The following is a 16,916-nucleotide window of genomic DNA, read 5'->3' on the forward strand; positions in this document are numbered from 1 at the left end:
TTTAGGAAAAATTGGCATAAAAATATAAATAAATACCTACTCAAAGAATGGGATTATAATTTCAGTAATTTAAGATCGCTAAAATTTTACACTGAGTATGCAGATTTGTTAACGTGATAAAAACCAGCACGGGACAGCTTTCCGAATTAAAATTAACGCATTTTTGGATTTGTTATGAATTTTTTAAAATTTGATATTTAGCAAAAATTGGCGTAAAAATAGATAAAATATGGTATTATAATTTTACTCCGAAGCTTATAAAGCGGTGAAGGAATCATTTCCGACCCTATAAATCATATATATTATTGATCAGCATCAACAGCTGAGTCGATCTAGGTATGTCTTAAAGAAATCGACATTTTTAAAATTTTTCCCATTTTTGCAAAAAACGATAAGGGGTTACATCATTAAAATTGCCAAAAATTGGCAAAAATTTCAATTTTCTAAAATTTTAAATTGAGTATGCAGATTTATAAACCTAACAAAAACTAGCATAGGACAGCTTTCCGAATTGAAATTAAAGCATTTTTAACTTAGTTATGCGATTTTTTCCATTTGATTTTTAGGAAAAATTGGCATAAAAATATAAATAAATACCTACTCAAAGAATGGGATTATAATTTCAGTAATTTAAAATCGCTAAAATTTTACACTGAGTATGCAGATTTGTTAACGTGATAAAAACCAGCACGGGACAGCTTTCCGAATTAAAATTAACGCATTTTTGGATTTGTTATGAATTTTTTAAAATTTGATATTTAGCAAAAATTGGCGTAAAAATAGATAAAATATGGTATTATAATTTTACTCCGAAGCTTATAAAGCGGTGAAGGAATCATTTCCGACCCTATAAATCATATATATTATTGATCAGCATCAACAGCTGAGTCGATCTAGGTATGTCTTAAAGAAATCGACATTTTTAAAATTTTTCCCATTTTTGCAAAAAACGATAAGGGGTTACATCATTAAAATTGCCAAAAATTGGCAAAAAATTCAATTTTCTAAAATTTTAAATTGAGTATGCAGATTTATAAACCTAATAAAAACTAGCATAGGACAGCTTTCCGAATTGAAATTAAAGCATTTTTAACTTAGTTATGCGATTTTTTCCATTTGATTTTTAGGAAAAATTGGCATAAAAATATAAATAAATACCTACTCAAAGAATGGGATTATAATTTCAGTAATTTAAGATCGCTAAAATTTTACACTGAGTATGCAGATTTGTTAACGTGATAAAAACCAGCACGGGACAGCTTTCCGAATTAAAATTAACGCATTTTTGGATTTGTTATGAATTTTTTAAAATTTGATATTTAGCAAAAATTGGCGTAAAAATAGATAAAATATGGTATTATAATTTTACTCCGAAGCTTATAAAGCGGTGAAGGAATCATTTCCGACCCTATAAATCATATATATTATTGATCAGCATCAACAGCTGAGTCGATCTAGGTATGTCTTTAAGAAATCGACATTTTTAAAATTTTTCCCATTTTTGCAAAAAACGATAAGGGGTTACATCATTAAAATTGCCAAAAATTGGCAAAAAATTCAATTTTCTAAAATTTTAAATTGAGTATGCAGATTTATAAACCTAATAAAAACTAGCATAGGACAGCTTTCCGAATTGAAATTAAAGCATTTTAAACTTAGTTATGCGATTTTTTCCATTTGATTTTTAGGAAAAATTGGCATAAAAATATAAATAATTACCTACTCAAAGAATGGGATTATAATTTCAGTAATTTAAAATCGCTAAAATTTTACACTGAGTATGCAGATTTGTTAACGTGATAAAAACCAGCACGGGACAGCTTTCCGAATTAAAATTAACGCATTTTTGGATTTGTTATGAATTTTTTAAAATTTGATATTTAGCAAAAATTGGCGTAAAAATAGATAAAATATGGTATTATAATTTTACTCCGAAGCTTATAAAGCGGTGAAGGAATCATTTCCGACCCTATAAATCATATATATTATTGATCAGCATCAACAGCTGAGTCGATCTAGGTATGTCTTAAAGAAATCGACATTTTTAAAATTTTTCCCATTTTTGCAAAAAACGATAAGGGGTTACATCATTAAAATTGCCAAAAATTGGCAAAAATTTCAATTTTCTAAAATTTTAAATTGAGTATGCAGATTTATAAACCTAACAAAAACTAGCATAGGACAGCTTTCCGAATTGAAATTAAAGCATTTTTAACTTAGTTATGCGATTTTTTACATTTGATTTTTATGAAAAATTGGCATAAAAATATAAATAAATACCTACTCAAAGAATGGGATTATAATTTCAGTAATTTAAAATCGCTAAAATTTTACACTGAGTATGCAGATTTGTTAACGTGATAAAAACCAGCACGGGACAGCTTTCCGAATTAAAATTAACGCATTTTTGGATTTGTTATGAATTTTTTAAAATTTGATATTTAGCAAAAATTGGCGTAAAAATAGATAAAATATGGTATTATAATTTTACTCCGAAGCTTATAAAGCGGTGAAGGAATCATTTCCGACCCTATAAATCATATATATTATTGATCAGCATCAACAGCTGAGTCGATCTAGGTATGTCTTTAAGAAATCGACATTTTTAAAATTTTTCCCATTTTTGCAAAAAACGATAAGGGGTTACATCATTAAAATTGCCAAAAATTGGCAAAAAATTCAATTTTCTAAAATGTTAAATTGAGTATGCAGATTTATAAACCTAATAAAAACTAGCATAGGACAGCTTTCCGAATTGAAATTAAAGCATTTTAAACTTAGTTATGCGATTTTTTCCATTTGATTTTTAGGAAAAATTGGCATAAAAATATAAATAAATACCTACTCAAAGAATGGGATTATAATTTCAGTAATTTAAAATCGCTAAAATTTTACACTGAGTATGCAGATTTGTTAACGTGATAAAAACTAGCACGGGACAGCTTTCCGAATTAAAATTAACGCATTTTTGGATTTGTTATGAATTTTTTAAAATTTGATATTTAGCAAAAATTGGCGTAAAAATAGATAAAATATGGTATTATAATTTTACTCCGAAGCTTATAAAGCGGTGAAGGAATCATTTCCGACCCTATAAATCATATATATTATTGATCAGCATCAACAGCTGAGTCGATCTAGGTATGTCTTTAAGAAATCGACATTTTTAAAATTTTTCCCATTTTTGCAAAAAACGATAAGGGGTTACATCATTAAAATTGCCAAAAATTGGCAAAAAATTCAATTTTCTAAAATTTTAAATTGAGTATGCAGATTTATAAACCTAACAAAAACTAGCATAGGACAGCTTTCCGAATTGAAATTAAAGCATTTTTAACTTAGTTATGCGATTTTTTCCATTTGATTTTTAGGAAAAATTGGCATAAAAATATAAATAAATACCTACTCAAAGAATGGGATTATAATTTCAGTAATTTAAAATCGCTAAAATTTTACACTGAGTATGCAGATTTGTTAACGTGATAAAAACCAGCACGGGACAGCTTTCCGAATTAAAATTAACGCATTTTTGGATTTGTTATGAATTTTTTAAAATTTGATATTTAGCAAAAATTGGCGTAAAAATAGATAAAATATGGTATTATAATTTTACTCCGAAGCTTATAAAGCGGTGAAGGAATCATTTCCGACCCTATAAATCATATATATTATTGATCAGCATCAACAGCTGAGTCGATCTAGGTATGTCTTTAAGAAATCGACATTTTTTAAATTTTTCCCATTTTTGCAAAAAACGATAAGGGGTTACATCATTAAAATTGCCAAAAATTGGCAAAAAATTCAATTTTCTAAAATTTTAAATTGAGTATGCAGATTTATAAACCTAACAAAAACTAGCATAGGACAGCTTTCCGAATTGAAATTAAAGCATTTTTAACTTAGTTATTCGATTTTTTCCATTTGATTTTTAGGAAAAATTGGCATAAAAATATAAATAAATTCCTACTCAAAGAATGGGATTATAATTTCAGTAATTTAAGAGCGCTAAAATTTTACACTGAGTATGCAGATTTGTTAACTTGATAAAAACCAGCACGGGGCAGCTTTTCGAATTAAAATTAACGCATTTTTGGATTTGTTATGCATTTTTTAAAATTTGATATTTAGCAAAAATTGGCGTAAAAATAGATCAAATATGGTATTATAATTTTACTCCGAAGCTTATAAAGCGGTGAAGGAATCATTTCCGACCCTATAAATCATATATATTATTGATCAGCATCAACAGCTGAGTCGATCTAGGTATGTCTTAAAGAAATCGACATTTTTAAAATTTTTCCCATTTTTGCAAAAAACGATAAGGGGTTACATCATTAAAATTGCCAAAAATTGGCAAAAAATTCAATTTTCTAAAATTTTAAATTGAGTATGCAGATTTATAAACCTAACAAAAACTAGCATAGGACAGCTCCGAATTGAAATTAAAGCATTTTAAACTTAGTTATGCGATTTTTTCCATTTGATCTTTAGGAAAAATTGGCATAAAAATATAAATAAATACCTACTCAAAGAATGGGATTATAATTTCAGTAATTTAAGATCGCTAAAATTTTACACTGAGTATGCAGATTTGTTAACGTGATAAAAACCAGCACGGGACAGCTTTCCGAATTAAAATGGACGCATTTTTGGCTTTGTTATGAATTTAAAATTTGATATTTAGCAAAAAGTTGCGTAAAAATAGAAAAAAAATTGGTAATCTAAAATGCTTATCAATGATATATATGATTTTCGGGGTCGGAAAAGACGGAAATGAACGTTACAAACTTCTGACTAATATTATAAACCCTGCAGGGTATTATGAAAAGTTAAAATACCATATAGCTGACAACTTCAAGGTTCTTAAAAACCGTTAATGAAAAGATTTAAACCGACATTTCGCACTGCTTGCAAACAAGGTATTCTCACTTAACAGTTAATTAACAGAGCTCTGAATTTACCAAATGCTTGCAAGCAAAGCAGTGCCCTAAAGAATTGGCAGCACTGTTGCATTGACATTTCGTTTACAGAAAATTGGTGCTTTGAAAAGAAAGAATATTTAACAGAAAAGCACAGATGAACTTAAGGTTTTAAGAGTACATTCCGTAAGTTATTAAGTGCAGACAGAACTCTTTTTAGTGACAGATTAGAAACATTGATACTTCAAAAAACATCGATTATTTAGAGAATTCCAAAAACATCGATACATCGATGTTTTGCGCACCTCTAAAAGCAAACGGTCTCACTGTATTTAGGTTGAAAAAAATAAAATAAATATAAAATTAAAAGTCAATTTAGTGCAATTCCCGGCAATAAACAAACCGAATAATACGAAAATTGAAGTTAGAGATAAGACTGTACCCCGCTCCCCATTACAGTTTACCTAGAACTGAAAGCCAAAAGCCGAATTTCCAAGCGAAACAAAGGCCCGAAAAAGAATTAAAATGGTGAGTAATAGTTTAGAAAAAGGCCAACAAACGGTGATGAGACCTGCCAGGAGCCGCCGCCCCATGATTAAGTGAAAAGTAGAGAGCTTAGTAATACAATTCAGGGATTTTTGTTGGGAAAAGGGGAAAGGGAAGATGGGCCTAAAACAATGCCCATATATGGCAATACCGGTCGCACTCCCTCCGTCCCCCTTGCTCTCTCTTGTCTCCCACAAAGGGGACCATTGGTGTTTGGGGGCTCTTATCTCCGCTTAAGTGACTCAAGTTTCTACACGAAATCAATTAAGTTTCTCTTTCCCTTCCTCGTTCCCATTTTCGCAGTCGGAAATGCAAATGGACTGCGCGTTGGACCTGATGCGACGCCTGCCGCCTCAGCAGATCGAGAAAAACCTCATCGATCTGATCGATTTGGCGCCGGATCTCTGCGAGGACCTGCTCTCGTCCGTGGATCAACCGCTGAAGATTGCCAAAGACAAGGAGCATGGCAAGGACTATCTGCTGTGCGACTACAACCGCGACGGTGACTCCTATCGATCGCCCTGGTCGAACACCTACTACCCGCCGCTGGAGGATGGCCAGATGCCGTCGGAGCGGCTACGCAAATTGGAGATTGAGGCAAACTATGCCTTTGACCAATACCGGGATATGTACTTCGAGGGCGGCGTCTCGTCAGTGTATCTGTGGGACTTGGATCACGGATTTGCCGCTGTGATACTGATCAAGAAGGCCGGCGATGGCAGCAAGATGATCCGCGGCTGCTGGGACTCCATCCATGTGGTGGAGGTGCAGGAGAAGACCACTGGCCGGACGGCGCATTATAAGCTGACCTCCACAGCAATGTTGTGGCTGCAGACGAACAAACAGGGCTCCGGAACGATGAACCTGGGTGGTTCCCTGACGCGCCAAACGGAGCAGGACGCCAATGTCAGTGAGTCGTCGCCGCATATTGCCAACATTGGCAAGATGGTCGAGGAAATGGAGAACAAGATCCGGAATACGCTCAACGAGATCTACTTTGGCAAGACCAAGGATATCGTGAACGGACTGCGGAGTACGCAGTCGCTGGCCGACCAACGGCAGCAGGCGGCCATGAAGCAGGACCTGGCCGCGGCCATTCTGCGGCGCAATGTCAAGCCCGAATCGAACTGAACGAATGCCGAGCACTGAGCGGCCAAGGCTGACGGCGGTAGGTAGCTCTGCAGCGTCCTCGTAATTCAATTTCAACATAAACCATAAACCATATTAATATCCCCCAACTAAGCGGGGTCTCTCCTTGGCGGCGTGAATGGGTGTAATAACATGCGAATTAAATGCTGCGCTCTATGCTCTACGAAATGTTACCCTAGTTGAGATAATATTAGGATAATGGTACTCGGACATGCTTACAATTCCCTGCTATTCACACCCTTCAGTCAGGCAAGTCGTGGAGGAGGACTCCGCCTAGGGCGTGGGAAATTATGCAGACTAAAAAATATTTAATACGCATTTCTAGGCAATAAATTTGTTAAATAAGAGAGAAATTGTTAAACGGAGAAGAAACATATTAATGTCAACCCTGCCCACATAAATATTGTTGCAATTTAGAGGCGCACGCGCGCTTTATCTGCAGTTCAGAGTTCAGCCGCAAAGCCAACTTAGCCGCCCTCAAGACAGTATCCATAAGTATTTGTATCTTATTTGTAAAATGAACAACATATTTGTACAAAAGTTGTGGCAAATATGTTCGTGTTTCATTAACCTGCAGCCCGTTCTTAATTCTTCCGCGAATAAATAATGTGTTTATTAATTGTGTCTTTTTATGTGTATACATGTGTGTTCTCTAACAATAAGAGACCGGAGCTCGAAGCAAGATTACAAACTGAAATCGCTATGTAATTGTATTATCTGAGAAAATGCACATTACCTTCTAAATACTTAGTTTTTTTAAACCAACATTTTGAATGGCAAAGAGAAATTTTATACAACAGAAAACTAATAAATATTGAATTATTAAGTTTTGTTTTTTTCTTCTAGGATGGGTAGAAAAATGTTATTGAAAAAGAGATGTATATTGAGATGTTGTTGTGCTTGTTGTATTAGTTGTTGTTGTTGTAGGCAAAAACACGTCTTCAATTTGGTCATTCAGTACAAAATTGTCAATTTCTGGATCTGAAGTACCAGGCGAACAGAAACCACAGAAGGCAGATTAATTTCGGTGCAAGAGGTGCAGATCAGAGTTGTCTATCTAGCTATATTGTATTTGAGCTTCAAATCTGGCTAGAAAGTAGCTAATTTGTCAACCTTATATAGCGGGAACTTATCGATTTACTTGGCGGCAACTGATCGACTATTTAAATTCAAATTCAAATTTTTCGGTAAACTGATATGGCAAATTATTTTTAGAAAAACACTTTCAGCTTGGTTCACGGCTACCTTTAAGTTACGATTGTATTATTTTATTAAAAGTTCTTAAACCGCTTGATTAAAAATATATGTATATATATATATATATATATATATTTAAATACATTGAGGTGTGTGTGTGTGTATGGTGTGTGCTTAGGCTTAGACATATTTGCAAATGGTTTTCATTTATCAGCAAGTAAACAGTTCAAGTTAAAGATTTTGTCAGAAATTTATGATAATTTTTACAGAATCCTCATTCTCGTTCATTATTATAGATCGGTTCGTTATATACAAAGAGGCGACAACAATCTGTGTGTAGATAAGGATATTAACTCAGAATCGAAATTTAAGTAAATTAAGTTTACGGTACGTCGCATATAGAGATATCTACAACTTAGGCTAGGTATTATAAATAAGTTAAATTTATTTAGTGGGAGGACGTGTGCTGTAGAAGGAACTACGTTAAATACAATATTTTACACGGGTTCAAAAGGCAGGCGCCAGTCACGAGTTGGGACAAGCGCGACTGGGAAATAAAGTCAAGTACCAATTGTTTCCCATCATCCTCGATGGCTATGTTTCGTTTTCGAATAGAAAATGGATAAGAATGCATAGCACATTTGAATGGGGCGGGTGACGCGGATGTGTTAATGTACTTCAAGTCTCTTTTTAGGTCCAGCGAAAGTCACAGCCCAGCTTATTGCATTTTGGAGACCTCGAACTTGGTGTTAATGATCTCTTCGTCCGAGTCGAGGATAGGCAGAGCCGAGTCCGCCATTGAGGAGGGTATGTTCTCCTCCACCCAACGCAAGTCATCTTCCTCGGTGGTGGTGGCAGCCCGAGAATTCACCGACGTCTTTGGCGTACCATTCTGACCACGCATCTTCACCCCATAGGCATCGGCCACAAATTGATCCTCTTCATCTGCAGAAGACAAATGCAATCAATAAAATTCAGTTTTCAATTTGAGGCCACACTTCCTACCCTCCTCGTCCTCGTCCTCGGGTGCATCTAGCAACGGTGTGAAGGCATATCGCTGGTTGTTATTCGTGGGTCGCCATAGTATCATAATCACCAAGAGCAGCACCGAGAATAGAATGTGCCAGAAGCCAGTATCGATCCAGATGTCACGCCATCCCTATTAAAAAAAAAAATAAACAATTTGAATACAGTGAAGCTCACGTTAATGGCCGCCAATTAACTCACAGGCGTACAGTTCTCGATTCTACGCAAACGCAACGCAAAGAGCATAAAGATGACGGAAGCGATAACAGCAAAAATCAGCGTGTTGGTAAAGTGCCTATACAGGGATAGCTTCACCATATTCCTAAAATATATATTTATATAAAATATCTAGCCTTATAATAAGTGTCTGTAATACTATTTACCTTCTAAGCCTCAGAGTACGTGTGGTTTGGACGAGCGAAGTGAAGATCCACCAGCAGATTCCTGTGTCCAACACCGCCAATGGAATACTGGCAACCAGGAGCTCGCTACGGTCGCTCTTTATGTTGGTGATGCGCAAATAGCTTTCTACGCACGCCAGTACAAAGTACAGGGTGCCCACGCCCACAACACGATGCAACATCGGTCCCAAACGTGGTCTAAAATGCAGTATTAGGACATCTTTAAATATAAAAAATAAAATTAAACTACTCACTTGACAATGCCAAAGCCCAGACTCATAATGATGACAAGCATCCTGGCCAAAGTGCGTTTCGCACAGGACACAAACTCAGCCACCAGCTCGGCATGCTGCACAGCAACACCATAGTTCGTCAGCGTTTGATATTCGGCATAGAAGAAAGCCTTCTCGAGCATGCCCAGCAGTATGACGCCACCGATCCAGAACTGAATTCTCAATAGATCCCGCCATTGGGCGAAGGAAACAAAGAGCCAAATAATGCCGAATATCACATAAACAATGCACATGATTAAATAGAACTGTAAAACAAAAAATAAATAAACAAACTTTTGGTATAAACAATTTTTAAGTATGAATACATACGGGCAGGAAAGGCCAATCTATGGCGGAGATATAACCGTGCGGTCCCAGGAATTCAATGTGAACCACGGCACTGAACTCGGAAGCAACGGGTTCCTGTGAAATCAAGATCTCAATCTCGTAGATGCCATCATCTTTGACGCTCGCAATCGGGTTTGTTGTGGGCTGAAAAAGAGAAAAGGGTTTATTAAACACGAACATCACTTTTCCCCAAGCATGGCATGATATATAATAGTAAGTGTTAAGACATTACTTATCAGTATTCTGTCCTCTCAAAATAAACAAACCATACAATAAGTGTAGTTTAGACTAAGTTATACCTCGGGAAAATTTGAAATTATGAATAACTAAAAAAAAGAGATAACACTATATGGGCGACCTATATAAGTGTTGGACTTTCAAATAGCTAAAAGACAACTTCCTTATATCAGGTTAATTTCAAGATAATTTAAATGGAAAAGGGTCTGAAAACTATGGTCGCATTCTTCCATAGTAGTTTCACCAGAATGTGATACCCTGCCTTAGGAGAGCCGATAAGCTCTAACTGCGACTGCGCCTCAGACTGATAAGGCTGTGTACGCCGCATATCTTTTTTCACTTGTAAGTTTTCGTGTTTCGCACTCTAGCTGAGTCATTACCGAAAGTGGATGTTTGTTCTCCTTCATGGGATGCTTCGGTTCCGGCTTTCCAGTGACTCCCTCGGCCGGCGGGGACAACTTGTCGGCCACCAAAACGATGAGGCCATTGCAGGGATACGATTTTGTGACCACTGTAATAACGTTATTTATGGAGGCATTCTTTTGTAGCGATGGCTCGGCCGCAATGGCTTCCAGCTGAAAGATAACTTAAGCTTAGAATGGCCAACATGACATGATTATAGAGGCTTCTCACCAAGCGATCATCGTAGATGCAGGGGTGCTCCGTCAACCGGAAGGTTATGGTCAAGTTCGTTTCCACCTTGGACGTGCATCCCGTAACTGGAATTCCGGGGGGTTGGGGTTATTAGGGGTTGGGTGATTTGGTCAAAGGTATTCGTCACACTTTGCCGCTGCATGTACTCACTTTTCACGTAGATCTTCGAGTTGGCCAGCAGCGGACGCTGTTGCCTGATGTTGGGTGTCACCTGCAAGGAACGGGATAATATTATTTACGTAGCCGGAACATATGCCGCATACACAAATGTGTTTTGTTTCCGATTCGTGATTCTCCGCGGGGGTAGGAACGGGAATTGGGGAAGCGCACTTACCGAGTTCACCGGAGTGTCCACGATGCCCGGGTCCGATTTCGCTTGTGTTCCCACGAAGGCAGAGAGCAGCGCCAACGCGACTACAAAAAGCGTAGACCTTTTTTGCATTTCGAATTGACGTGTTGGACTAAATAAATAAAAAATATTATTTCTGCCTGGTCAGTCCAATGTGACCGGAGCTGAGAGGAAAACAAAAACAGAGGCGCTGTGTGACCAGTTCGCTATCGGCCAGGAACAATCGATAGTGCTATCGATTGACGGTGACATAACGTGACTTCGACTGTGACTGCCTGCCATGTTACGAAAAGTAAATAAACGTTTAAATTGTATCAAATTTGTATTAAATAGTCAATTTACCTGTTTTACTTAGCTGCTACCCAGTGTGCGGTTGGCCCTGCAGGCGCCGAAGGTGACAGCAACAACCGTGAGAAGCACCAGCGGCGGCGGCAGTGTTTACGAACCGGATTACCTGGAGGTGGGTCTTTGCCGGTGTCCTCGATCAAAATACATCTTAGGAATTAAAGAGTAAGAATCTCAGATTATTAACACATTTCTTCGCCCTATCTTCCAGTCCCTTAAACCAAAATTCCCGCAATACGAGAGCCTCAACGTACAGATCAAGGGCTATGACTATCCACAGCTGGAGAGCTATCAGCGCTTCCTTCATGGCGTGGCCGAGTATTTGGAATTGGATGTCTCCGACTGCTACGCCCTGCCGCCACAGCAAACACAGGTTCAGCGTCTGCGGCCAAACTCCACGGTGATTGAGTCCGAGTACAAGCTGACCACCTACGAGCGGAACCTGCAGCTGAACAATGTAGATGCACCTGTCTATCCGCAGTTCCTGCGCCTAGCTCAGTCAGCCCTGCCTGAGGGCGTTAGCCTGAGTGTCCAGGAGCACACCGACGACTGCGAGGAGCGGCGTTATGTGCCGGACAAGGAGCTGCTCGACCTTAAGTCCGAACTGGATCGCATGGGTGGCCCCACCACCTCCAAGAAGAAGTAGGATCCGTTTTTGGCAAACATTTAATGCTAAGCTGTGTAAAAAGTGTGGAGAGAAGAACCTATAAGTAAAAACTTTCCTATTTAAAGCTTTGCACTAACTGGGAGGACGGCAATAGTTACTAAAAATAAGTGGAAGACACATCTCTTAACCAGAAAGTAAGTAAGGGGATTGCACTAACAATTATCCGCTTAGACCACACCGAAATGCACCACCTTGATGGATGACGAGGAGGAGGAGCTATTGGCGTTCTTGCTGCTGCTCCCCGGCTTCGGTTCCTCTTCACGACGTCGCGCCGGGGGCTTTGTCATATCTGAAGCAAATGTCTATGTAAGACCAATGGAGACTGTCAGCGATCTTTCTATAGACTTACTTGTAGTGATGGGATTGAAATCCTTCAGATATTCATCGTTGGGATGACAAAGTGGCAAGCTGTCGGCCAGTTCTTTCTTCGGATTGGTCAGATGCCGCGCTGCGGGTCTGGAGTAACCATTTCTTTTCGGTGGCATGGGCTTCTCCTTACGTGGAATCTCCTAATGAGTAAAAAGTACTATGAATTACAGTTCCCAATTTCCCAGGAGGCTTTTGCTTACCGGCACAACAGCCACCTGTATGGTGTCCGAGAACTTGACTTTGTTCTTCTCGGCTGTCTGTGACTTGGCACTGGGTGTAGCTCCACCCGCCTCTCCATTGCTGGGAGCTGGGTTAGCCGGATTGGACAGTATGGATGCCGTGGGCTTCTTGAGCAGCAAACGCTTTTGATAATCCTCACTGCTCATCGTGGGTAACATGGCAGGAATGTTTCCAGAAACCAGCGGATGCTGGTAGAACTTGGGCTGGTAGGCTGCCGAAGACACTGGGACCACTGAAACTACAGGAGGTGGCAATGTTGGCATGCTGTTGAACGGGCCAAGTGTCGTGCTTTGGTCCGGAATGATCGAGGAAGGCTGAGGCCGGGGTGGCGGACTGCTGGGCATGGGCAGACCCACTGTCTGGTCCGGTACATCCTGCGACCAAACGTTGCCTAAGGAAACGAAGGAACATTTGATAATTATCTCAGTTTTGGAATTAATCCTTTTTCGCTTACCATTTGAACTGGAGTTTTTCACTGGCGCTGGCTGCAAAGTGCTGTTCTTCAGGCCGAGTCCTGCTAAGGAGGCCGTCGCTGGAGTTACTATCGAAATTTTGGGCAATGGCGGCCTGAGCTCCGGCTTGGGTATGTTAATCTTAATCATCTCGGCATTGAACACCTTCGACTTAAACGAGGGCAGTGGTGGCACATAGTTTTTAAGGGCCTGCGGCTGACTATGACCCGATCCACGCAGCACATCCGAGCAGGTGGACAGCGAACAGGCCGATTCCGAGCGCAAGTCGCAGGTCAGGCTGAGGTTGCCATTGGCACGGTCTTCCTCATGGATTATGGCAGCTGCCTGACTGAACGCCACCTGTGCAAATTCACCCAAACTAGAAATACATTTGGTAAGATTGTACAGATCCATGAATATGTCATAGTCAGCCACATCCTGAGCGATTTCCAAGGCCTCGGCAAATAGGTTTTTGCTGTAAATATATTGCAAGTTAAATAAATAATCCTTAAATTTATTCAAGCTCATAGTAACTCACCGCAGCAGGTAGAAACAAAAGCGTCGCTTCAAATCGTACACCTGGTCGCTGAACTCATCCTTGGTCTCCTCCGAAAGCGTGCGGGCGAATGTCTTTAGGGCTCTGGCCATCAGCTCGATTCGCGGCCGACGCTGATCCCCGCCGAAGAACACATAGTTGGCTATCTTATGCAGCGTTATCAGGCACATGGCACCGTAGGTCTCCCAGTTTAGTGCCGCCAGCACATTCACCGCCCTCTCCGGCTGCTGCAGCCGTAGATACTTGTCCGCTATGACGTCGGCAGTTAGGCCAGAGTTGTGAATATCACCGCGCATGCCGGCGCCGCCAAAGATCCGCATGCAGGCCAGCGGTCCCTGCTCATAGATTAGCAAGAGCAGGCAATCTGTTTGGGCGTAGGTGTGCTTGAATGTGCTCAAATCCGGTTTCCGACTGAAGGCGACACTCAGAAGAGTAGGCTGGGCCACAAAGTAATGCGAGAGGTCCAACAGGCTCGATGGAGTCACACTCTCGCTAACCAACTGATGGCCAATGGTGGCCAGAGCCAGGTCAAAGCACTGCAGCACCGATCGCTCGTTGGCCACGAACAACATGGCAGAGTCACAGTGCCAGGCACATTGATTGGGCACAATTTCGATCTGGTTGGCGTACTTTGTTGACTGCTGGACGAGGTCATGCAGGCAGATGTTGCGATCGATGCTGCCCAGAAAGAGCTTCTCCTGGTCGGGACTGAAGGCAAACGAGCAGATTTGGGCGCCCATCGGTATCGAGGTAATGGCGGTGCGCTGCATTTTACCGGCGGCCAGCTCATACGAACAGATCTCAGCACTGATGTCTCCCTTGCGGGAAACCTTCTGCTCCAACGTGATGATTTGGCTTTCACTGCTTCGCAGAAAATCAACGCACAAGGGATCGTTCTCCGACCAGCAATAAGCGATGGATTCCAGCTGCAAGCTAATGAAAGAGGGATTAGTAAGGAGTCTAAAAGGAATATCGCTTATTTACCCCTTGATCTTGAATACATGTATATTGGCTCGATCCTGATCCCGGATGGTTGGTCTCCAGGGGTAGACCTCGTTCTGCGATGACTGCGTCCACACCACAAAGAGATCAAAGCTACCGTTTACGGTCAGGTGGCGGGCCAACTTGCGCTCCGTGGCGCCCGGTATGATCACGTGGAAGATGCGCGGATCCATATTGGCTATCTTCTCCGGCCCCTGTGACCGTGCATTCGGTCGCTGCAGATGCACCACCGTCAGCTGGTTGGTATTGTAGGCCAAGACGATGTGGGAACGGGTGAAAAAGGCTGACGACGAGCACACGGACAAGACAACAAAAACAGAAACAGAAACAAAAACACAAACGACAAAGCTGAATGAGTGCCTCGAACAAAATATGGAAAGGTGAGAGGCGTGGCAAGGCATGGGATGGAATATGTTGGGATGGGGGGATCGCGCGGTTCGCATATTTACAGGCAACAAAACAAGCAAGCAGATTAATTAAAAATTACAATAATTGCATGCCCATGCCCGCCCGTGCAGCGTGCAGGTGTGTGCGTGCGGCTGTGTTGGTGTGGGAAAGTGCAAATCAAGTCGCACTTGTTGCCAATGCAAATTTCTCCATAACTGCACAACACAAGCCACAAAGCAGCGGTCTCGAGTGCCTTCAAATGCAAGGCCGAGACGGGGGTCTCTCCACACCACTCTATATCATAGCATGCATACATATATAGAAGAGAGTATACCCTAAAGCGACGCATATAGCGCCGGGATTATATACCCCAATTGCCATTAATCACGCGCACATTAAAGGGAAGGAAAGATTTTATCAAATCATGTTTTCACTGTAATGCATTCGTCCAAGGCGTGTGAGATTTATTTCTACTACAATATTTTAACGAGGACAACAGGAATCGTTTAGAAAAAATATAAAATTGTGTTTTAATGCATGAGCTAATTATTAATATGGGTGTTCTTATTCATTTAGCTTGCTAACAATTATATGGAGAAGATATCAGGGGAGCAGGCTACCCCGATTTTATCTTTCTTGCATTTAAAATCAAAGAAAATTAATATAAAAGTAAATTATTAGATCAGAATAATTCAACACCAAATGAAAGGCTTTAAATAGTATTTTTGTGTGCCTTTCAAGATCAATATAAACGTTTATACCTTTTTCAACAGTAACATATATTTGATGGTGAATGTAATGACTCTATCCCATCGAAAGGGTATCTTATATATAAATCAATCAAAGCTTTTCGACTCACCATCTGTGATGACCTCGGCGGCCAGCTTGCCCACAAGATACTTCTCAAAGACCATGCGCAATATATCACCCGTGTAGATGTCCACGCATATGTGCGCAATCAGTCCGTTGGCGAAGAGTAGCAGCACTTGCGCCGCATCCTGCCACTCGGAGTGGATGATACGATGCTGTCGCAGTAGATCCTCCAGCTTCTTTAGGTTATCCTTCAGGCGACCAGCCGCCTTGCGACTGCTGTTCTTCAGCACTGCCAGTCCATTGCGGCGTTCCGTATAGTCACGCTTAGCCAACGTGGTGAGATCCTGCTGTTCCTGCTCCTTTTCCCGCTGGCGCAGGTATCGGAAGGCGCCTAGATCGTTGCTCTTAATGCGCACCTCGTCGCGCAGCGTCGTCCAAAAGTGGGTCTCGCTGAGCAGCATTTCGAGGCTGCGGCTGCGGCTGCTGGGTCTGACTCGCAGAGCTAGGTGATCAGCAGCTCGATCGCATCGATTTGCATGGCCGCGGCGGAATGGGTGTCAACTATGTAGTTCTCAATCTCTTGGTTTCTTTTGCGTGTGCGCTTCGCAGCTGCTCCAATTGCACAAATTTCTCTTGCTTCACCTTAACTGGAGTGATCGTCAGGTGCTCACTAAGTTGCAATTACAGTTGGTACTTGAATTAAGATTTCCACTTCAATTTAAGTAGGCTTTTTTTAAGTTTTATTTTTGTGGCACTTTCCGAAACGTAAACACTGAAAATTGTTGGAATTTAGCGATGGCACTTGCTGCGATCGATCACCTGTTGTTTTAGAAGGTTATCGATAATAGTTGCAATCGAATGGTTTGTTAGTGTTACCAGTTTGAGTGTAATCCTTTACCGCGATTTTTGAAATTAAAATATCCGTCAAATTGCGTCGATGAGTTAGCGTCAAAATGGAACGGTGGGAAAATTTCGTATTTAATGCAC

The 16,916-nt window shown here is 40.4% G+C and overlaps 4 protein-coding genes across 10 annotated transcripts; 2 read left to right on the top strand and 2 right to left on the bottom strand.

The window, feature by feature from the left end:
* The first annotated feature begins 5,154 nt into the window (after positions 1 to 5,154).
* Positions 5,155 to 7,440, top strand: cpb (F-actin-capping protein subunit beta). Its single transcript, XM_020951417.2, has 2 exons — positions 5,155 to 5,447; positions 5,769 to 7,440. The coding sequence occupies exons 1-2, from the start codon at positions 5,445 to 5,447 to the stop codon at positions 6,594 to 6,596; spliced, it is 831 nt and encodes a 276-aa protein (XP_020807076.1). The 5' UTR covers positions 5,155 to 5,444; the 3' UTR covers positions 6,597 to 7,440.
* A 404-nt stretch (positions 7,441 to 7,844) lies between these two features.
* On the bottom strand, positions 7,845 to 11,580 carry LOC110183201 (Golgi-pH regulating cation channel). Its single transcript, XM_020951413.2, has 11 exons — positions 11,441 to 11,580; positions 11,084 to 11,373; positions 10,900 to 10,960; positions 10,729 to 10,814; positions 10,476 to 10,670; positions 9,841 to 10,002; positions 9,493 to 9,776; positions 9,221 to 9,436; positions 9,039 to 9,159; positions 8,817 to 8,970; positions 7,845 to 8,756 (listed from the first exon to the last, which is right to left on the bottom strand). The coding sequence occupies exons 2-11, from the start codon at positions 11,189 to 11,191 to the stop codon at positions 8,530 to 8,532; spliced, it is 1,614 nt and encodes a 537-aa protein (XP_020807072.1). The 5' UTR covers positions 11,192 to 11,373; positions 11,441 to 11,580; the 3' UTR covers positions 7,845 to 8,529.
* Positions 11,236 to 12,174, top strand: mRpL48 (mitochondrial ribosomal protein L48). The gene is made up of 3 exons (XM_020951414.2): positions 11,236 to 11,390; positions 11,454 to 11,558; positions 11,655 to 12,174. The coding sequence occupies exons 1-3, from the start codon at positions 11,379 to 11,381 to the stop codon at positions 12,087 to 12,089; spliced, it is 552 nt and encodes a 183-aa protein (XP_020807073.1). The 5' UTR covers positions 11,236 to 11,378; the 3' UTR covers positions 12,090 to 12,174.
* frtz (WD repeat-containing and planar cell polarity effector protein fritz) lies at positions 12,092 to 16,779 on the bottom strand. 7 transcript variants are annotated; one of them, XR_015271248.1, is made up of 8 exons: positions 15,976 to 16,748; positions 14,712 to 15,012; positions 13,710 to 14,660; positions 13,174 to 13,646; positions 12,680 to 13,110; positions 12,460 to 12,619; positions 12,209 to 12,399; positions 12,092 to 12,120 (listed from the first exon to the last, which is right to left on the bottom strand). XR_015271248.1 is itself a non-coding variant. In XM_020951411.2 (8 exons), exons 1-7 carry the CDS (start codon positions 16,388 to 16,390, stop codon positions 12,278 to 12,280), a joined length of 2,853 nt encoding a protein of 950 aa, XP_020807070.2. In that variant the 5' UTR covers positions 16,391 to 16,748; the 3' UTR covers positions 12,092 to 12,120; positions 12,268 to 12,277. The 7 variants fall into 7 exon arrangements, 4 of the variants coding, with proteins under 4 accessions (XP_020807070.2, XP_086687157.1, XP_086687159.1 ...); XR_015271250.1 differs by having other exon boundaries at positions 12,188 to 12,399; XM_020951411.2 differs by having other exon boundaries at positions 12,268 to 12,399.
* Between the last annotated feature and the right edge of the window lie 137 nt (positions 16,780 to 16,916).

The sequence above is a fragment of the Drosophila serrata genome, unplaced genomic scaffold, assembly GCF_035046125.1.
Source record: "Drosophila serrata isolate PLE 108 unplaced genomic scaffold, ASM3504612v1 contig_240, whole genome shotgun sequence".
NCBI classification, from domain to species: Eukaryota; Metazoa; Arthropoda; class Insecta; order Diptera; family Drosophilidae; genus Drosophila; species Drosophila serrata.

Excerpts from the sequence above, each read along its gene's own strand:
- LOC110183201 (XM_020951413.2), bottom strand. The coding sequence starts at position 11,191 with ATGCAAAAAAGGTCTACGCTTTTTGTAGTCGCGTTGGCGCTGCTCTCT. Across the intron at positions 9,437-9,492 it reads CTGGGCTTTGGCATTGTCAA|ACCACGTTTGGGACCGATGT; the intron begins GTGAGTAGTTTA and ends ACTGCATTTTAG. Across the intron at positions 8,757-8,816 it reads CGAGGACGAGGACGAGGAGG|ATGAAGAGGATCAATTTGTG; the intron begins GTAGGAAGTGTG and ends TGTCTTCTGCAG.
- mRpL48 (XM_020951414.2), top strand. Across the intron at positions 11,559-11,654 it reads ACGAACCGGATTACCTGGAG|TCCCTTAAACCAAAATTCCC; the intron begins GTGGGTCTTTGC and ends CCTATCTTCCAG.
- frtz (XM_020951411.2), bottom strand. The coding sequence starts at position 16,390 with ATGCTGCTCAGCGAGACCCACTTTTGGACGACGCTGCGCGACGAGGTG. Across the intron at positions 13,111-13,173 it reads GAAAAACTCCAGTTCAAATG|GCAACGTTTGGTCGCAGGAT; the intron begins GTAAGCGAAAAA and ends TCGTTTCCTTAG. Across the intron at positions 12,400-12,459 it reads TTTCAATCCCATCACTACAA|ATATGACAAAGCCCCCGGCG; the intron begins GTAAGTCTATAG and ends CATTTGCTTCAG.